This window comes from Meles meles, chromosome 1 (assembly GCF_922984935.1).
Source record: "Meles meles chromosome 1, mMelMel3.1 paternal haplotype, whole genome shotgun sequence".
NCBI classification, from domain to species: Eukaryota; Metazoa; Chordata; class Mammalia; order Carnivora; family Mustelidae; genus Meles; species Meles meles.
The window spans coordinates 729,017-747,739 of NC_060066.1; the positions used below are offsets into that span (position 1 = coordinate 729,017).

Genomic DNA, 18,723 nt, shown 5'->3' on the forward strand with positions numbered 1-18,723 from the left:
CCCCGGCCTCCATGTGCCCCTAACGCACCTGCTGCCTCACCCAGTCCCTGGATTCTGAGCCCCCAGTCTTCGCTGTGCCGCTCCTGCCGCCACTAGGCCAGAAGAGCCCCTCCTTTAGGCAGCTCGAGCACTCACTCTCCCAACCCCTTCCGATGTCCTGCTGGCTGCCACCGCCTTGTGGACCATGCCTGGTCCCCCAGCCCCGGGACAGGCACGGCAGGTGGGTGCTGCAGCGGCGGGCTTGCCCGGACCTCGACTCCCTCTTCCTGCTGCAGGTCTGCGCCAGGCTGGGACGGAGGAGCTTCCGGGGCACAGACTCCCGATGGCCAGCAGACGCGTGGAAACGTGCTCCACACCGCTCGGCATCAGGGACACACAGATCAAAGCCCCAATGAGACACCACCTCACGCCAGCCAGAATGGCTAAAATTAATGTCAGGAAAGGACAGACGGTGGCGAGGATGTGCAGAAAGGGGAACCTCCTGCACGTTGGTGGGAATGCAAGCTGGGGCAGCCGCTCTGGAAAACAGCATGGAGGTTCCTCAGAAAGTTGAAAATAGAACTACCCTATGACCCAGCGATGCACTACTGGGTATTTACCCTAAAGATACAAATGCAGGGATCCGAAGGGGCACGTGCACCCGAATGTTTATAGCAGCAATGTCCACAATAGCCAAACCATGGAAAGAACCCAGATGTCCTCCAACAGATGAATGGATAAAGATGTGGTAAATATACACACACACACATATATATAGTTTTAACATTATATATTTAATAATATTTAATATTATATAATATTAATAATATATAATTATATAATATTAATAATATATATTCCATTATATAAATACTATGCAACCATCAAAAAGGAAATCTTGGGGGGTGCCTGGGTGGCTCAGTGGGTTAAAGCCTCTGCCTTTAGCTCAGGTCATGATCCCAGGGTCCTGGGATCGAGCCCCGCATCAGGCTCTCTGCTCAACAGGGAGCCTGCTTCCCCCTCTCTCTCTGCCGGCCTGTCTGCTACTTGTGATCTCTGTCTGTCAAATAAATAAATAAAATTAAAAAAAAAAAGGAAATCTTGGACGCCTGGGTGGCTCAGTTGGTTGGGCAACTGCCTTCGGCTCAGGTCATGATTCCGGAGTCCGGGGATCAAGTCCCGCATTGGGCTCCCAGCTCCACAGGGAGTCTGCTTCTCCCTCTGACCTCTCTCCTCTCATGCTTTCTCTTGCTGTCTCTCTCAAATAAATAAATAAAATCTTAAAAAAAAAAAAGGAATGAAATCTTGCCATTTGCAATGACATGGATGGAACTGGAGAGTATCAAGCTGAGCGAAATAAATCAGTTGGAGAAAGACAGTTATCATATGATCTCCCTGATACGAGGAATTTGAGAAACAAGGAAGGGAAGGAAAAATAAAGTCAGATGAAACCAGAGAGGGAGACAAGCCATGAGAGACTCTTCTTAACCACAGGAAACAAACTGAGGGTTGCTGGGGGGTGGGGGGGCCGGGGTGGCTGGGGGATGGGCGTGGGGGGCACGGGATGTGATGGGCAGTGGGTGTTGAACGACGCCGATGGGTCGCTGAGCTCTGCGTCTGAAATGGAGAATACACGGTATGTTAACTGAATCTAAATTAAATTAAATTAAAGAAAAAAAGCAGCTTTTCCCCTGCAGAAGGGGCTTCCTAGAGGGACTCCAGGCCTGAGTCACTGGGCTGTCAGGGTCCAGAGGTCAGCGGTCAGGTGTGCCCCGCTCAGGGCGATTGGAACTGCCAGGCCCCGGAATGCAGCCGCGGCGCGGGGGCAGGGAGGCCACTGACCTCACAATGATGGGGTCCGGTCCACTGTCCCCGGCCAGCCCGCCAGCTGCTGGCAGCTGCCGCCCCTGATGCCGGGCATGTCCCTCCTGAGCAGCTACGAGGGCCTGCGGCAGGAGATCCAGCGGCTGGCGCAGGAGAACGAGGAGCTGCGGCGGCTGGTGCAGCTCATCCAGGAGAACCAGGAGCTGAAGCTGGTTCTTCGGAACCGGGGTAGCAGCCTGGGCTTCTGCGGCTCAGGGATCCTAGCTGAGGTGGCCGCCAGCCCCCGGCCGTCCCGGAGGAGAACCATCAAGTTCAAGGATGCCGAAAGAGGTGAGAAGCTCCAGGGCCCGCAGAGCTTCACTCTGTCGACTTGTGCCAAGAGCCTGGAGGAGCGGGGAGGCCCTGCTTCCAAGGGCAGTGGCCCGTCGGGAGTGGAAGATGCTAGGGGGGCGATATGAAGGAAGTGCGGCCGCGAGAAGGTGGTGTTGGGCCAGGGCCGGACCCCAGTGAGGGAGCCACAAGGCTGGGGTCGAGCTGAGGGTTAGTCTGTGCAAAGGCCCTGAGGTGGCAGCAAGCTGGGTGTGTTGAGGCACGGCGCTGAGCCAGCGCTGGTGAAGGGGAGGGCAGACGAGGACCAGGAAGGCCCTGCAGGTCAGAAGGAACCTAACGGCAGGATCTGGGCCCCTGGGGCTCAGATGGGATGGGGTGGGTGAGGGTCGTTCTCCTGGTGAGAAGTGACAGGCTTGGCTAGGGCAGGGGCCTGAAGGCTGGGTGTGGTGGGTGAGGAGGTGGGTGAGGGCAGCTCCCAGGGTTTAGCCTGAGCTCTGCAAGTAGGGCACTCTCGCTGGTGTGGGCAGGCTCAGGGGACCCAGTCTCATGGAGATGGGCACCATGCTACAGGGAAGTCTCTGGCTGTGCAGATCCACAGGGAGGTACGGGGTGGGGGGTCATGCCAGTCCTGGCACCGGGTTCCATCCCTGCTGTTGAGGGACCCGAGACCACAACGGGGGAGACAGTGTGACCGGAGCTGGGACTTTCGCTCTGGGCTGCTCTGTCCAAACGCTGCAGGCAGATGACTGCAACAGTTTGCTTCCCACAGTCCTGGAGCCTGGGAGTCCGAGCTCAGGGTGCTGGCGGGGCTCTTGGTGGGGCTCCGCGGTTGGCTTAGAGCTGGCCACCGTCTAGCGCGCCTGCACCTTCTGGGGAGAGCGAGCCGTCTCTTCTTACAGGGGCACTAATCCCACCCTGGGGCCCCAGGCTCATGACTCAGTCACCTCGCATAGATCCCGCCTCCAAACCCCATCACGGTGTGGGGTAGGCTTCAACATATGCATTTTGGGGGGACACAATTCAGGATGTAGCAGAGGGGCCCTTCTCAGCACACCCGCATCGAGAAGGTCCGGTGAAGGAGGCTGGCAGGAGGAAGTCGGGGAGCAAGTCAGGAGCCCATCACGGAAGGTGCTTCCCACACACATAGCTGGGGGATAGGTGGACGCACGGGGTGGTCAGAGAGGGGCCGGGCACTGGGACGGCTGGGGGACCTTCTTTGGTCTTGCCAGATATGATCTCAGTAGAGGTGAGGTCAAGAGAGCCAGGACATGAGTGGGGCGGAAGGTGGACCCCGCTGGGGAGGCGCAGCCTAGGGACGGAGCAGCTGGGTGCTGCTGGAAGGGCGTGGGGGTGGGGACTTCAGCAGGTGTGCGCTGACAATGACAGTCACCAGCCACAGCCACAGGGGGAGACCGGAGGGTGCGTGCGGGCGGGCGGCGCGGAGCGGGGGGCGGCGGGGTGTGGCTGGGCGGGACTGAGAAGGCTTGGCTGAGTTTGGATCCCCGGATCCCCAGGCGGTGGTGGGTGCGGGAGGTCTTGGAAGTCTCCGGATAGATTCTCAGCTGAGGGCCCGGATGGAGAGGCTGTGTGGGGGATTTGGTGGGATGATCGATCACCCAGTCCCGTGGACGAGTGCGTGGGCTGTTAGCCGGGCAGCTGCTCTGGGGGAACAAAGGAGACAGGGCGGGAGCTGCAGGTGGGGGTTCTGACTGAAAGGGGCTGCTGACCACCGCCTTGTGGTTTGCTCGGAGGTAGAGCTCCTGCATCGCGGCTGTACAGATTACCGGGGGTGGGGGAGGGGGGAGGTGCTAAGCATCCGTGGGTAGAAGTCTGGGGGCGTTCCCATGGCTGGCACCTGCCACTGGGGATGCGGGTACACAGTCATGTGGACATGGTCACAGCCCATCCTTGGGGGCGTGGGTCCCGTGTGCCTGATTCCAGGGCCAACCCTGTGGGCCGGGGAACTCAAGTCCTCCACGCTTGGCCCAAGCAGGGCTGGATGTGGGAAGACACCCTCTGGAGCCTGGGCTGCTGGAGGAGGCCATGGGCCACCGTCGGAAGGTGTGAGCAGACCTGGGCACTGCTCTGAGTCAACGAATCTCATGTACCTTTCTGGGTCCAGTTCTTTCAAAACCATGTCTCCTCTCCCTCCCCCACCACATGGAAGGGGATGCTGAGGCAGCCATGGGCCCGCAGGCAGATGGCAGCCCTCCCTGCTGCAGCCTGGGGTGCACCCCAAAGCCTGCGGTCCCCACCCGGCCCATCTCCCTCCCCCAGCAGGGACCAAACAGGCCTCCAGGACTGGCAAGTTTCCTGGGGGACAGGGGAGCATGTTGGGGGGGCCCTGCTGGCTACCTGGCCGGTGAAGCCCCCTCCACCCACTGTCCCCTCTGCCTGGGACACCCCCCCACACACTGTTCCCTTTAGGGAGCGGGAAAGGCCTGCTCCAGGCCCTGCACAGTTTGAGCCCACTCCAAGCTTGGGCACCTCTCTGCCCTTGGGGAACAGCCAGAGCTGGAGAGCCGGCTGCCCTCATCAGGGCACCCGCCACAACTTCTGGGGACATCAGCCCTTCTGTGGTGAGGGTCCTGCTGCCGGATTGGCCTTGGACGCAGCAGGGGTGCTGATAGCTTGTGGAGGGGCCCTGGTCCGAGCACCTGCAAGCACGCGGGGAGCAAGGGGGTTCTGCAGGGCGCGTCCCCCCACCCGCGCTCCCTCCCCCGGCGCCCTGGCCCCATTCCCGCGGCCTCGTGCCAGCGCGCAGCGCAAGCTCGTCCGGGCTGGCATTTCTTTGCCGGGCGTTCTGCTCTCCCTGCCCCGGGGCTCCTAGGCTCGGCGACCTCTGGGCCGGCTTGGGGCCTGACGGCCGGCGGAACCGAGGTGCCCGGAGACCGGGGACGCGCCAGCACCGCGCCGCGCCTGGCCCCGCTCGGCCCCGCGCCCCGCCGTGCCCCCGGGTGGCTCCCGGCGGAGGGGGGAGGCGGTTCCCGGCGAGCCGAGCCTTACGCAACGGGGAGGGCCATGTGCGCCCGGACCGGTCGTGCGGGGGGCGGGCTCCGCTTCCGGGCGGGGGACGGGGCGGGGCGGGAGCGCGGGGCCCGCAGACCGCCGGCCGCTCGGAGCCGACCCGCCAGGTGGGCCCCGCACCCGCGCGCCCGGGCCCCTCTCCTCGCCGCCCCGCCCCGGCCGCGTGACCCCCGCGGCTCCGCGCCTCCCGGCCCCGCCCCGCCCCGCTGTCTGCGCAGGCCCCGCCCCGCGTCCCCCAGGGCCCGGGCCCGAAGGTCGCGCGGCTGCGATTGGGGCTTCCCCCGCCCGCCCCCGGCCCCCGTGCCTCTTCGGGCCAAAAGAGCCCGGACCCCCCGGCCCGTGAGCTTCCGTGGCGCGTCCCCCTCTGAAAGACCCGCTCCGGGCGCGCTGGGAGCCGGGTAATGCGGGCCACTAGGTCGCCGGACCCACCCTGCCCTCTGAGCCGGGTCTGCAGCTCCCGCTCTGCAGCTCCCGCTCTGCCCAGGGCTTCTTCGGGACCTGGACCCCCCCCCCCCCGCCCCCGCCTGCCCCGTCCTCTCCCCATCCCAGCTCTCCCCAAGGCTGCCAGCCGGCCGATGCCCCCGGGCCTGTGGCCTGATCCGCGTCTCTGTGCAGTTCCCCCCGGAGTACCGGCTGAAGAGTCGCTGCTGGACGCCAGCCGCATCATCATGGGCAGCCCCCAGGGGCGCTTCCACTTCGCCATCGACCGCGGAGGCACCTTCACAGATGTCTTTGCCCAGTGCCCCGGGGGACACGTGAGGGTCTTGAAGCTGCTCTCGGAGGACCCCGCCAACTATGTAGACGCACCGACTGAGGGCATCCGCCGCATCCTGGAGCAGGTGGCCAGGACAGGAAGGCGGGGTGGGGTGGGACCTGGGGACCAGAGGCCTGACACCGACCGTGGGGTTCCCAGGAGGGGGGCATGCCGCTGCCCCGGGACCGGCCGCTGGACACCAGTGGCATTGCCAGCATCCGCATGGGCACCACAGTGGCCACCAACGCCTTGCTGGAGCGGCGCGGGGAGCGGGTAGCCCTGCTGGTCACACGTGGCTTCCGGGACCTGCTGCACGTGGGCACCCAGGCCCGAGGGGACCTCTTTGATCTGGTGAGCTCACCCACTCCGGCTGCTGGCTGGGCCCGGCAGCTCATGTTGCTCGGGGATGCCATGGTCCCTCGGGGAGGGATGTCCTTGGTCTGGGCTGGCCGAAGGCCACCAGCTGATAGGCAGAGGGGAGGTTCCAGCACTCGTGGCAGGCACTGTGTCCCCCAAGCCCTCGGAGTGCTCATAGGTAGTGCTGTTCCTGTCTGCCACCATGCCCTGTCCTGGACTCCGGGTGTGGAGCGACCCAAGACAGACCCTTCAGGGTGAGGGGTAGGAGCCTGCCCTCCCGACCCTCCCCGGTGTGTTGGTGGAGGGAGCTGCCCCTGGGAGGGGGGCGCTCAGGTGCCTGGGAGTGGGGAGCCGCCCCCTGGGTGGGCCTTGCTGGGGCTGCCCTGTCTGACTGTGTCTCCTGGGCCTGTTGACCAGACGGTTGGGACACATCCCTTGGCCTGCACTGCCCCACCCACGCAGGGCCCCCGCAAGGACCCTCAGGCCTGGGCGTCCTCTGAGCCTCTGCCTGCCCCCAGGCCGTGCCCATGCCTGAGGTGCTGTACGAGGAGGTGCTGGAGGTGGAGGAGCGTGTAGTGCTGTACCGCGGGGAGCCCGGCGCGGGGACACCCGTTAAAGGTGCGGGGGCCTCCCGGCGCGGGGTGCGGGGTCGCCTCCCGGGGCCTCCGACGGGGCGGTAACGGGCTTCCCGGCAGGCCGCACAGGGGACCTGCTGGAGGTGCAGCGGCCCGTGGACCTCGGGGGTCTGCGCGGGAAGCTGGAGGGGCTCCTGGCCCGAGGCATCCGCAGCCTGGCCGTGGTGCTCATGCACTCCTACACGTGAGCGCGGGTCGCGGGGGGCTGGGGTGGGCGGGCGGTGCGGGCGGGCCCGAGCACTGCCGGCTCCTGTCGCAGGTGGGCCCAGCACGAGCAGCAGGTGGGCGCGCTGGCCCAGGAGCTGGGCTTCACGCACGTGTCCCTGTCCTCGGAGGCCACGCCCATGGTGCGCATCGTGCCGCGGGGGCACACGGCCTGCGCCGACGCCTACCTGACACCCACCATCCAGCGCTACGTACAGGGTTTCCGCCGCGGCTTCCAGGGCCAGCTCAAGGTCAGCCCCTCGCCCCGCCCCACCTCCTCCCGCCAACCCCAGCCCGAGCCGGCCCAGCCCCCCCTCACCCGCCACCCGCCCGCTCCAGGACGTGCAGGTGCTGTTCATGCGCTCCGATGGCGGCCTGGCGCCCATGGACTCCTTCAGCGGCTCCCGCGCTGTGCTGTCCGGACCCGCGGGGGGCGTGGTTGGCTACTCGGCCACCACCTACCGGGTGGAAGGCGGCCAGCCTGTCATTGGCTTTGACATGGGAGGTAGGAAGGCTGCGGTGGGGGAAGGGGCGTTGGGGGGGGCCTCCTTCCCTTCTGTGAGCCGCTCCTCGTGTCCCTCCCCCGAACAGGCACGTCCACTGATGTGAGCCGCTACGCTGGAGAGTTTGAGCACGTGTTTGAGGCCAGCACAGCTGGCGTCACCCTCCAGGCCCCCCAGCTGGACATCAACACAGTGGCGGCTGGTGGGGGCTCCCGCCTCTTCTTCAGGTCAGCCCCTGCCCCTGGGCCGGGCCCCCTAGCCCTGCCTCCCAGGGCACCTCTGAGTGCAGCCCACCCTGTCCCAGGTCCGGCCTCTTTGTGGTGGGGCCTGAGTCTGCAGGAGCCCATCCCGGCCCTGCCTGCTACCGCAAAGGTAGGAGCTGCTGTCTGCCTGGCCAGGCCCCCGCAGCCCCCCCCCCCCCGCCCCGCCCCCCAGGCCCGCCCCAACCCTTCAGCCCAGCCCCCGCTGCCCAGTCCTGGGCCCCGTCTCCACCCCCCAACCCCCACCCCTTGCACACCTCCCAGGGGGGCCCGTGACAGTGACGGATGCCAACCTGGTTCTGGGTCGCCTACTGCCTGCCTCCTTCCCCTGCATTTTTGGGCCTGGAGAGGACCAGCCACTGTCCCCTGAGGCCTCCCGAAAGGCCTTGGAGGCTGTGGCTACTGAGGTCAACAGCTTCCTGACCAACGGGCCTTGCCCGGCCTCTCCCCTGAGCCTGGAGGAGGTGGCCATGGGGTTCGTGCGTGTGGCCAACGAGGCCATGTGTCGGCCCATCCGCGCGCTCACGCAGGTAGGCCTGCCTCTGCCCTCGCCTTCGCCAGCCCTGCGCTCCAGCCCTGCTCCCCACTCCGGTGCCTCCCACTCAGGCAATGCAAGCGAGGGGAGGGCTGGGCGGCCAAACAGGGTTAGGGTCTGCCACCGACCCCCTTCTGGTTTCCCAGGCACGAGGCCATGACCCCTCGGCCCATGTTCTGGCCTGCTTTGGGGGAGCTGGTGGGCAGCACGCTTGTGCCATTGCCCGGGCCCTGGGCATGGACACTGTGCACATTCACAGGTACGTGTGGGAGTGGCGCCCGTGTCCTAGGCTGGGGCGCTGGCTTCGGGGGGTGTCCCACATTGCCGAGGTCCCTGTCCCACAGGCACAGTGGGCTGCTGTCGGCGCTGGGCCTGGCCCTGGCGGACGTGGTGCACGAGGCCCAGGAGCCGTGCTCCTTGCCCTACGCGCCCGAGACCTTTATGCAGCTGGACCAAAGGCTGAGCCGCCTGGAGGAGCAGTGTGTGGACGCTCTGCGGGCCCAGGGCTTTCCCAGGTGGGGAGTGAGGGGCGGGCTGGGGGCACTGGGCCCGGCCAAGGCCCGCATCCCAGCGCCCCGCCCCCAGGTGGATTGACCGCCTGACTGCCCAGATGGTGCTGGGGCCCAGGGGGGCGCTGGTCAAGGAGGGCAGGGGGAGGCAGGACAGGAGTCCCGTCGGGGGGCCCCGTGTGAGCGCCCCCCGGCCCCTGCCCCAGGTCCCACATCAGCACGGAGGGCTTCCTGCACCTGCGCTACCAGGGCACCGACTGCGCCCTGATGGTGTCTGCCCACCAGCACCCGGCCACAGCCCGCTCGCCCCGGGCTGGCGACTTCGGGGCCGCCTTTGTGGAGCGGTAGGCAGCCGCATGTCCCCCGGGGGCGCTGGTGGGGGACCCGCCAGCCCGGCCGCCCCGCTCTGAGAGTTCCCTGGGGGCTGGGGGACATGCAGGTACATGAGGGAGTTCGGATTCATCATCCCCGAGCGGCCCGTGGTGGTGGACGACGTGCGCGTGAGGGGCACAGGCCGCAGTGGCCTTCGCCTTGAGGATGTAGCCAAAGCTCAGCCTGGGCCTCCCCGGGTGGACAAGGTGGGTGGTTCTGCGTCTGCCCCCCCCACACCCAGGGGGACGTGGGGACGGGCGTGGGCGGGCGGGAGACCCAGCAGGGAGCCGGACCCCGGAAGCGCACTCAGCACCCCCCCTCCTCAGATGACCCAGTGCTACTTTGAGGGGGGCTACCAGGAAACCCCCGTGTACCTGCTGGGAGAGCTGGGCTTCGGACACAAGCTTCAGGGGCCCTGCCTCATCATTGACAGCAACAGGTGGGCCGGTGCCTGGCGCGGGTGGGACCGTGGCCGTGAGGGCTGGGGGCACAGCTGCCAGGGCCCCGGGAGAGCTCGGGGTCCCGGTGCAGGGTTCTCGGGCCCGAGACTACAGACTGTGGGGGACTCTAGGGTCCCATCAGGGTGGGCGCGGCCCCAGCCTGGGGATGTGTGGTGTCTGCTCGGGAAGGGGGCTCTGCCCCGGCATGGCCTCCAGCCTCCTGTGCCCTGGCCCTCAGCACTATCCTGGTGGAACCGGGCTGCCAGGCAGAGGTGACCGAGACGGGGGACATCCGCATCTCTGTGGGGGCTGAGGCCCCAAGCACAGTGGGGGCGCAGCTTGACCCCATCCAACTGTCCATCTTCTCACACCGCTTCATGAGCATTGCTGGTCAGTGGCTGCCCCCGTCTGTGGGAGGGCGTGTCCGGGGCAGGGGGGTGCAGGCGGTGTGGTCCTCGGGGGTGTGCGGAGAGAGGTGGAGTGTGACCCGGGGGAAGGTGGCAGTGTGGCCCAGGCGCTGGGATGGCCAGCCCCCCGGCACTGGCAGGCCTTGGGCGCTGTGAGTACCTAAATCCCACCGGCAGCCCTGGGTCCGTGGACAGGAGGTGGGCTCAGCCCAGTGAACCTGCCCTTGCGGGATCAGGCTGGGGGTTGCTCGAGACCCTCGATCCCGTGCCTCGGCACTGGTTTCCTACTGTGCTGGGCACGCTGGAGGGTGGACGCGTGGGGTCGCAGGTTCTTGGTGAGGCTCCAGGCGGGGATGGAGAGGAAGGGGACGGCCCTCACGCGGGCATAGTGGCCCAGCTGTGGCCTCTCTGGGCCACTGCCACCAGGTCCCGCATCTTCCTGTTGTGCACCGGGGAGTGGGGCCAGCGGGTGCCTGTCACTCTGTGCCCCCAGAGCAGATGGGCCGCATCCTGCAGCGAACAGCCATCTCCACCAACATCAAGGAGCGCCTGGACTTCTCTTGCGCCCTCTTTGGGCCGGATGGGGGGCTGGTGTCCAACGCCCCCCACATCCCCGTGCACCTGGGTGCCATGCAGGAGACCGTGCAGTTCCAGGTTTGGCGGGTCCCCTCCTGCTTCCCCTGCCCCCCCCCGCCCGCCCCTTCCAACCCGGGGCTGTCTCCTGGCTTCAGATCCAGCAGCTGGGGGCTGACCTCCACCCTGGCGACGTGCTGCTGAGCAACCACCCCAGCGCCGGCGGCAGCCACCTGCCAGACCTGACCGTCATCACCCCGGTGAGGAGGACCTCCGCTGGGGCGGCCCTGGGGGGTGAGGCTGGCCAAGCAGCAGACGCTCACTCTGTGTCACCAGGTGTTTTGGCCAGGTCAGACTCGGCCCGTGTTCTACGTGGCTAGCCGCGGGCACCATGCGGACATCGGGGGCATCACGCCTGGCTCCATGCCGCCCCACTCCACCACACTGCAGCAGGAGGGCGCTGTCTTTCTGTCTTTCAAGCTCGTCCAGGGGGGCGTCTTCCAGGAGGAGGGTGAGTGGGCGTGGGGTCGGGTGACGGCGAGGGCAGGGCAGGAGTTGGTGGGCCGGACAGGGGGCTGCTCCTTACAGGAAGGCCAGTGGGGACACTGGGACACTGCCTAGCGGCCCAGACCTGCCTTGAGCCTTGGGAGGGGGTTCACGACCCCACAGTGGTTGCAGACCGTCTCTCAGAGATGACCAGAGGCTCTGAGGCACACTCTGCCTGGGCTCAGGAAGGCCTCAGTGATGTTGGGGGAGGGGCGCTGGCCAGGACACCCCTGGGACCGGCCAAAGGCGGGAGAGAAACCTGTTGCAAGGTAGGCGGTGACCCACCGTGGTTAGTCTGTGCTGCGCTTGCACTGGGTCTGGGGGCTGCAGGGAGTGGTGAGGACAGGGCCCAAGGATTGCCAGCTCTTAGAGAACTTTCCTGGGCCTGGGTCTGAGACACTGGGTGGAGGGGTGGCTGTGAAGGGCTTCAGTGGGCCTGCCCCGGTCTGCCTACACACCATGAGAGCCCCCAGCCTGCATGCCGAGTGGGTGGGTGTTGAAGGGTGGCCCAGAGGCCAAGCTGAGGGGAGCGGGGGACAGCTACGGTTGCCCTGGGTGGTGCTGACCCTGAAGCTGGGCAGCAGGAATCGCAGTAGGGACAACTGTCTCCGAGATCAAGGTTGGCATTGGGTGGGATTTGGGGGACAGGGCGAGGAGTCAAGTTTGGGCAAGTAGGGGTTGGAGGGAGGCTCCGACAATAGGCGGGCCCAGGGCAGCGGCATGGAAGTCGGGGCGGGATTTGCAGTGTGGCCTAGTGTGGCCCGGGGTTTGCAGTGTGGCCACACAGGGGCAGTGGCAAACACAGCTGGTGTGAGGCCGCAGGGGCCCGGGAGCCTAGGGGGCATCCCAGAGTGAGGGCACATGGTGGGGGCAGGGTGGAGGGTGGAGCAACAGCCGCAGGCTGCTGTCGCACACACAGAGTGACCCAGACCTGGCCGCCCTCTTGGTCGGGGCGGGGGGAGCAGAGGACAAGGGGCAGGAATCATGGGAGGGACATGGGCAGGCGCAGGACAGAGGACGCGTGGCCAGGGAGCCCGAGGGAGTACTGTATCCCAGACTAGGGAGAGAGGCTGGCCCTCGGTCTCTGGGGCTCCCAGATTTGTTTGGGGAGACACGAGGCACAGAGAGCCCCCTTCACAGTGGTTGAGAACCGCACCCCATGGCGGTGTGATTGGGGGAGGGTCACAGAAGAGGGGAGGGAAGGCCAGAAAGGGCAGGGGGAGTGTGGCCGGTGGTGGGGGAGGTGGGCAGGGAGAATTAAAGGTAGGCAGGGTTTGCTGAGGGAGGAGCTGCCTGCCAGCCCCCCCCCCCCCAGCCTCCAGCTCCTATGAGGTCACAGGCAAAGCTGCCTGTCCTTGTCTGGGATACCCTGGGGGGCTGGCGTGTGGGAAGGAGATGGTTGAGCACATGGGAGGAGGCTGGGGGTTTTGGGGTGCCTGGGGAGTCCGCAGGGCTGGGGGAGAGCCCATGAAGGGCCAAACGGGGTGCCCCGCCCAGTGCCCGGCGGAGGTGAAGTAGGTGTGGAGCGGGGCACTGGCGAGCTCCGGGGGCTCGGGGGTCTCAGTGGTGACCTCCTCTATCCAGCGGTGACCGAGGCCCTGCGGGCTCCCGGCAAGATTCCTGGCTGCAGCGGAACTCGGAACCTGCACGACAACCTGTCGGACCTGCGTGCGCAGGTGGCAGCCAACCAGAAAGGCATCCAGCTGGTGGGGGAGCTCATTGGGCAGTACGGGCTGGACGTGGTGCAGGCCTACATGGGCCATATCCAGGTGGGCCTGGCACGCAGGGGCAGGGGGGCAGCTCGGTGGGGAGGTGGGGGCGCGCGCACCACCTGGAAGGCGGCACCGCTGCTCACAGAACATGCCGTCTGCCAGGCAAACGCAGAGCTGGCCGTGCGGGACATGCTGCGGGCCTTCGGAACGTCCCGGCAGGCCCGGGGCCTGCCCCTGGAGGTGTCCGCAGAGGACCACATGGACGACGGCTCCCCCATCCGCCTGCGCGTGCAGATCAACCTGAGTCAGGTCAGGCGGCGGCGGCGGCGGGCGGAGGGGTTGGGAGGTGCGGCCACCAGGCTGCGGCTGACCCCGCCCCCCTTCCCCGCCCCGCGGGCAGGGCAGCGCCGTGTTCGACTTCAGCGGCACCGGGCCGGAGGTGTTTGGCAACCTCAACGCCCCGCGGGCCATCACGCTGTCGGCGCTCATCTATTGTCTGCGCTGTCTGGTGGGGCGCGACATCCCGCTCAACCAGGTGCGCGTGTGGTGTCGCCCTGAACGGTCCTGGGGGCGCAGGCGGCCGCACAGAGGGCTGATCCTGGGGTGCTGGGGGTAGGCGCGGGGATATTCCCCGCGCACCCTGAGAGCTGGCCCCTCCCCCCAGGGCTGCCTGGCGCCGGTGCGCGTGGTGATTCCTAGAGGCTCCATCCTGGACCCGTCCCCCGAAGCGGCCGTGGTGGGCGGCAACGTGCTCACGTCCCAGCGCGTGGTGGACGTCATCCTGGGGGCCTTCGGGGCCTGTGCCGCCTCGCAGGTGCGGTGGGTGGGTGGGCGCGCTCGGGCATGGGGGGGTGCCCCTCTAGCCCAGTGCAAATGCCACCTGCCCCTGCCAGGGCTGCATGAACAATGTGACCCTGGGGAATGCCCACATGGGCTACTACGAGACGGTGGCCGGCGGCGCGGGCGCGGGCCCCGGCTGGCACGGGCGCAGCGGCGTGCACAGCCACATGACCAACACGCGCATCACCGACCCGGAGATCCTGGAGAGCAGGTGCGCTGCGGCGGGAGGCGGGGCCGGGGCGGGGCCGGGGGCGGGGCCCGGCCGCACTGAGTCCCCGCCCCGCGCAGGTACCCGGTCATCGTGCGCCGCTTCGAGCTGAGGCTGGGGTCTGGGGGTCGCGGCCGCTTCCGGGGCGGCGATGGCGTCATCCGCGAGCTGCTTTTCCGCGAGGAGGCTCTGCTGTCCGTGCTGACCGAGCGCCGCGCCTTCCGGCCCTACGGCCTCCACGGTGAGCGGCCCGAGTCCCTCCCCCCGCCCCCTGCGGCCGGGTGTCCTCCTGTCTCCCCACCAGCCTCCTCTGTCCCTCCCCTCCTGGCCTCCTGGGGTGCCCTCACCTCGCCTCTCCCCGCAGGCGGCGAGCCCGGCGCGCGTGGCCTAAACCTGCTGATCCGCAAGGACGGCCGGACGGTGAATCTGGGGGGGAAGACGTCGGTGCCCGTGTACCCCGGGGTAAGGACTGCGCCGCATCCTTTCTCTCTCCCGCTGGCCCCCCATTGATCCGCCTTCCGCAGAGTGCGCAGAGATGACCGGAAACTGAATTTAATTTGGTTTCTGAAGGGCAGAGGGCGCGCGCTGGGCCTCCGTGGTCCAGACCGGCCGCTGTGGAGGGAGGGGGGTGGTGGCTGGGGCCGCCGCGGGAGGCAGCCTGGCGGGGAGGGCATGCCCGCGCTGAGCCTGTCCCCCGGTTCCACAGGACGTGTTCTGCCTGCACACACCGGGCGGTGGGGGCTACGGGGACCCGGATGACCCCGCCCCGCCGCCGCCGCCGGGGTCGCCCCAGCAGCCCCCAGCCTTCCCCGAGCGCGGCAGCGTCTACGAGTACCGCAGGGCCCAGGAGGCAGTGTGAGGGAGACCCCCACAATAAACAGCTCTTAAGGCGCCCTGTCCCCGCGGCAACTGGCCAGGCCCACGCTCTGCGTCCGTGTCCGTCTTTCCAGCCGGCCTGCGCCTGCGTGCGTGCGTCAGGAAAGCGCAGACACTCGGAGCCGAAGTCCCACGGCCAGGTGGTCAGTGAGCCCCGCCAGGGCGGTGCTGAAGGTCACGTGCTCCACCTCCTGGGGGCAGGAGTCAGGGTGAGGGGTCGCCCCAGCTCCGGTCGGCCCAGCGCCCTGAATTCTGCCACTTACTGGGCTCAGGGGGCCTCCAGCCACTCCCCGGTACATGACGTAGTCCACGCGCCGGCCCCGCCAAGGCTTAGTCCGGGGACCCTCGCCCGGAGGGCCTGCCAGGTAGCGGTGGCGCCCCTCCTCCTGCTCCAGGGCCCTGAGGATGGGGCGGTGTCACCAGGGCCAGGGGCCAGGGCTCCCCTCCGTGCTGGGCGGTGCCGGACCCCCAGGTGTGCACTCACCTGCGCAGCATCTCCGAGGAGCAGGCCACCGAGTGGCGCAGGGTGGAGGTGTTCAGCATCGTGCCTGGGGCAGGGCGGGGAGGGCGGTCATCGCGGCTGCCGAGGCCCCAGAGCCCTCCCTAGGGCCGCTCCCCGCCCGGGGGGCCGTACCTAGGGCCCAGGGCTGCTCCCGGCGAGTGCCCAGCCGGCAGGGGTCCCGGAAGTGGCTGAAGAGCTCGTGCTCCTGCTCCTTTGCGTGGTCTGCGGGGGAGAGGCCAGCGCTCGGTGGGCGGGGCCAGGCGCTGGCCCCGCCCCCTCTGCGGCTCCCCCTTACCTAAAGAACAGTTGTCGAAGTTTAGGTCACCCAGAAGCACGCTGAAGGCCACGGCATCGCCCCCCTGGCGGCTCTGGGCTTCGAACTGTTGGATCCAGTCCAGCAGAAGCGCCAGCTGTTTGCAGCGCAAGGGCGCGTCCCCTGCGGGGGTGGGGGAGGAAGGCTGTGTCCCGAGCGCACCCCGCCCTGGTCTCCGCCCGGCCCCGACCTGCGAGCCCACCAGGACGCTCCACCACGCGGCTCGCGGTGCTCCGGGTCGCGGACAAACGGTGGGGGGTGCGGAGACGCAGACGAGGGCTGGGACCCGCCGCCGCCAGGATGAGAGAGGGGAGGCCGCCGGCCCACGTGCTGACCCTCCCGTCCGCGGGGCTCACCACTGGGCGCATGCAAGTGCGTGCAGTGCAGGAAGCCCACGATGCGGCGCCCGTCCAGGATGCCCAGCTGCGCCTGCAACACCGTGGACCGCCCAGCAACGTCGCCGGTTCGACCCCACGCCCAGCCCTCTCCCCGCGGTCGCTGGGCTTATACCTGTGCGGAAAGCAGTCCTTTGGAGGCCAGCGCGTCCTCGCGCCGTGCGTGGGGGAAGGATCGGAAGGCGGCGCGCAGCAGCGGATAACGCGAGGCCAGCAGCAGCCCGCTGCCGAGCAGCTTGAGGTGCGGTCCGGGCTGCAGGCCGAAGGAGCCCACGTCGTACAGCACCGGGCCCAGATAGGGCGCTAGGCGGCCGACGAGGCGGTGCGCCGCGCGCAGGTCGAACACCTCCTGCAGGCACACGAAGTCCAGCCCCGCCGGCACCGCGGCGATCAGCGTCCCCCCAGGCGCCCCGGGCCCTGGCGGACTGCAGCCCGTGGTCCCATAGCGCGAGGGCCGCAGGCCGGCGAGCAGCACGGCGCCCATGGCCTCGGCGCGCCGCTGGCTGTGCGGCAAGTTGTTGAAGCGCGCTAGGCCGTCGGGCAGCAGGCACAGGTTCGCGCTGAGGAAGTCGAAGCAGCGCGCGGGCTCAGCGGGGGGGCGCCAGGGCGCAGGGGGCGCCCAGCACTCCGGAGGGGGCCGGTAGCAGAAGGGGCGGCGCCAAACCTGCAGGGGCAGCCAGAGCAGCAGGCCGGGCAGGGCGAGGGGCAGGCCGGCCAGCAGCAGCAGCAGCAGCGCCCCCACGGCAACCGCGGCGGCTCTCAGCGCGCGGCGGCGGTTCGCGCGGGCCAGTGGCGCCCCGCAGCCCAGCAGCTGGTCCAGCGCCCAGTAAGCCGGAAAGAGCAGCGCTCGGGCCAGGCGGTGCAGGGCGTGCAGTGCAGGGTGCGGGAAGGGAGAGGGCCGCAGGGCGCCGGGCGTTGGGGGCCAGTCAGGAGGGGACTGCATTGGCGCGCAGAGCTTCTTGGCCTCGGGACGCCCCGCGACTCAGTCGCTTCCAGCGAATCGATTCGTTGGTGCGTCCGCGGGGGCTGCAGGGGAGTCGCGGGTCAAGGCTACGTGGCGCAGCCTGTGCGCGGAGCCGGGAAGGTGCTGTGCTCCCGGGCGGTGCGGGCGCGGGCGGAAACCGGAGTGCCCGGGAAGCCGCGCGCTCCTCCCTGGCGCGGAGTGTCGGCGGCCGTTGGGGAGAACAAAAGGGAAAGCGAAAGAGACCCTGGTTTCGCAGCCACGCCTCCGAGCCTGCTCGCCCGGCCCCGCCCTCCCCTGAAGGCCGCCGGGAGAACCCCCAGACCTGCCGCTCGGGAACAGGGCCTGGGGAGCCGCCTGCACCAAGCGGAGAGCGGTGGTCGCCGGTGCAGGCGGGCTGGCGAAGGGAGAGCCGGGTGTGCTGCGTCCGGCTCCCTCCTTCCTCCCCGCAAGTCTGCGCGGAATTGCAAGGGCCCTCGGGTCGCCCAGACTGCAGGGTCCGCCCCACCCCCACCCGTCTGCCTCCGCACCCGTCTGCCTTGGTTGCAACGTCCAGCAGCTGAGTTCAAAGACCTACCCCCGGGGGGGACGGACTCCGAAGCACCCGCTGAGCGTCCCAAGAGCTTCCCCCAGAGGCCTGTCCCCCGTGATGACAGCTCTGTGACCCTACCCCAAGGAGCTTCCAGCCTCGGCGGTAAGGGACCGTTGGTTGGGCTTTGTGCCGCTGCTTCCCCCCGGGGCACGTGAGCCGCAGGGAAGCCAGCTCCCATCCGGAGAGCCCTCTCTCAGCCACTCCGTTGGCTCCGGGGACTTGCTGCCTCGCGCTCCTTCAGCAGCTGCCTGGGCCCCACTTTCTGATCTGAGCTGTGAACCACACCCCTCATCACACCCCCCCCCCCCCCCGTCCCGTTTGCTTCTACATTGCCCTGTAGCTGGGGTCAGGGCTGCCATTAAGCCTACAGGCGGCGAGGTGCAGGCGTTCCCACCTCCCCCACTCCCCGTTCTCCAGGAAAACCCGATTCCCTTTAGAAACCAAAATCTGGTGCTGGCTGTGTTCCCTGTTGCTGGTGTGTCTCGATGCTGCGCCTTCTCAGGAGACACAGCGAGATTTCTATCTATAGATCTCCGCATCCTTATATGCAGAGTCCTTCCCTGCCTGTCCGGGGGGGTCTGGCTGGCTCCCCTGAAGCAGCAGGCCTGGGAGTGGGGAGGGCAGAGAGGCAGGGGGCTCCTGGGTGCACTCCACAACCCTCTTCTTCCTGCACTCCTCGCTGGGGGCTGATAGAGGAGTCCCTTGGCCCCTTGGAGTCCTCTGGCTGGCACACAGGGATGCTCCAGGAGCCACCTCTGGTGGTTCCGCATTCCCACCGCTTCAGCCCACCCTCCTCCTTCCTTTGCAGCCCAGCCCCCGCTTCCTCAGGCCCGTCCTTTCCTGTTCCTCTTCTGGGCCAGAGGCCACTCTGCAGGCTGCCCCCCCGCCACTGCCCTTCCCTCATCTCACACACACACCCTGGCAAGGACCAGCAGCCTGCACTGCCCGGTGTCCGGCACTGCTCACAGGCCCTTCCCCATCTGTCCACAGCTGTCCCGTCTTACAGCCCCCTGCCCCCCTTCCCCATTCTGCCCGTGCTGAACCCCGCAGCCCTCTCCCTGCTGCCCTC

General features: G+C 67.8%; 2 protein-coding genes across 3 annotated transcripts; one reads left to right on the plus strand and one right to left on the minus strand.

Moving 5' to 3' along the window:
* Positions 1 to 5,133: 5,133 nt before the first annotated feature.
* OPLAH (5-oxoprolinase, ATP-hydrolysing) lies at positions 5,134 to 14,937 on the plus strand. 2 transcript variants are annotated; one of them, XM_046013315.1, is made up of 27 exons: positions 5,134 to 5,267; positions 5,776 to 5,999; positions 6,074 to 6,265; positions 6,790 to 6,889; positions 6,967 to 7,090; positions 7,166 to 7,361; positions 7,450 to 7,615; positions 7,702 to 7,840; positions 7,918 to 7,985; positions 8,138 to 8,403; positions 8,555 to 8,667; positions 8,753 to 8,923; positions 9,124 to 9,261; positions 9,357 to 9,495; positions 9,616 to 9,728; positions 9,968 to 10,119; positions 10,630 to 10,790; positions 10,868 to 10,969; positions 11,046 to 11,220; positions 12,840 to 13,024; positions 13,130 to 13,276; positions 13,368 to 13,502; positions 13,632 to 13,781; positions 13,861 to 14,018; positions 14,096 to 14,256; positions 14,380 to 14,477; positions 14,722 to 14,937. In XM_046013315.1, the coding sequence occupies exons 2-27, from the start codon at positions 5,829 to 5,831 to the stop codon at positions 14,872 to 14,874; spliced, it is 3,873 nt and encodes a 1,290-aa protein (XP_045869271.1). In that variant the 5' UTR covers positions 5,134 to 5,267; positions 5,776 to 5,828; the 3' UTR covers positions 14,875 to 14,937. The 2 variants fall into 2 exon arrangements, with proteins under 2 accessions (XP_045869271.1, XP_045869281.1); XM_046013325.1 differs by lacking the exon at positions 5,134 to 5,267 and adding an exon at positions 5,382 to 5,558.
* On the minus strand, positions 14,552 to 17,562 carry LOC123947237 (sphingomyelin phosphodiesterase 5-like). The gene is made up of 7 exons (XM_046013338.1): positions 16,217 to 17,562; positions 16,063 to 16,135; positions 15,689 to 15,829; positions 15,526 to 15,615; positions 15,376 to 15,439; positions 15,155 to 15,290; positions 14,552 to 15,082 (listed from the first exon to the last, which is right to left on the minus strand). Exons 1-7 carry the CDS (start codon positions 17,042 to 17,044, stop codon positions 14,990 to 14,992), a joined length of 1,425 nt encoding a protein of 474 aa, XP_045869294.1. The 5' UTR covers positions 17,045 to 17,562; the 3' UTR covers positions 14,552 to 14,989.
* Positions 17,563 to 18,723: the final 1,161 nt, after the last annotated feature.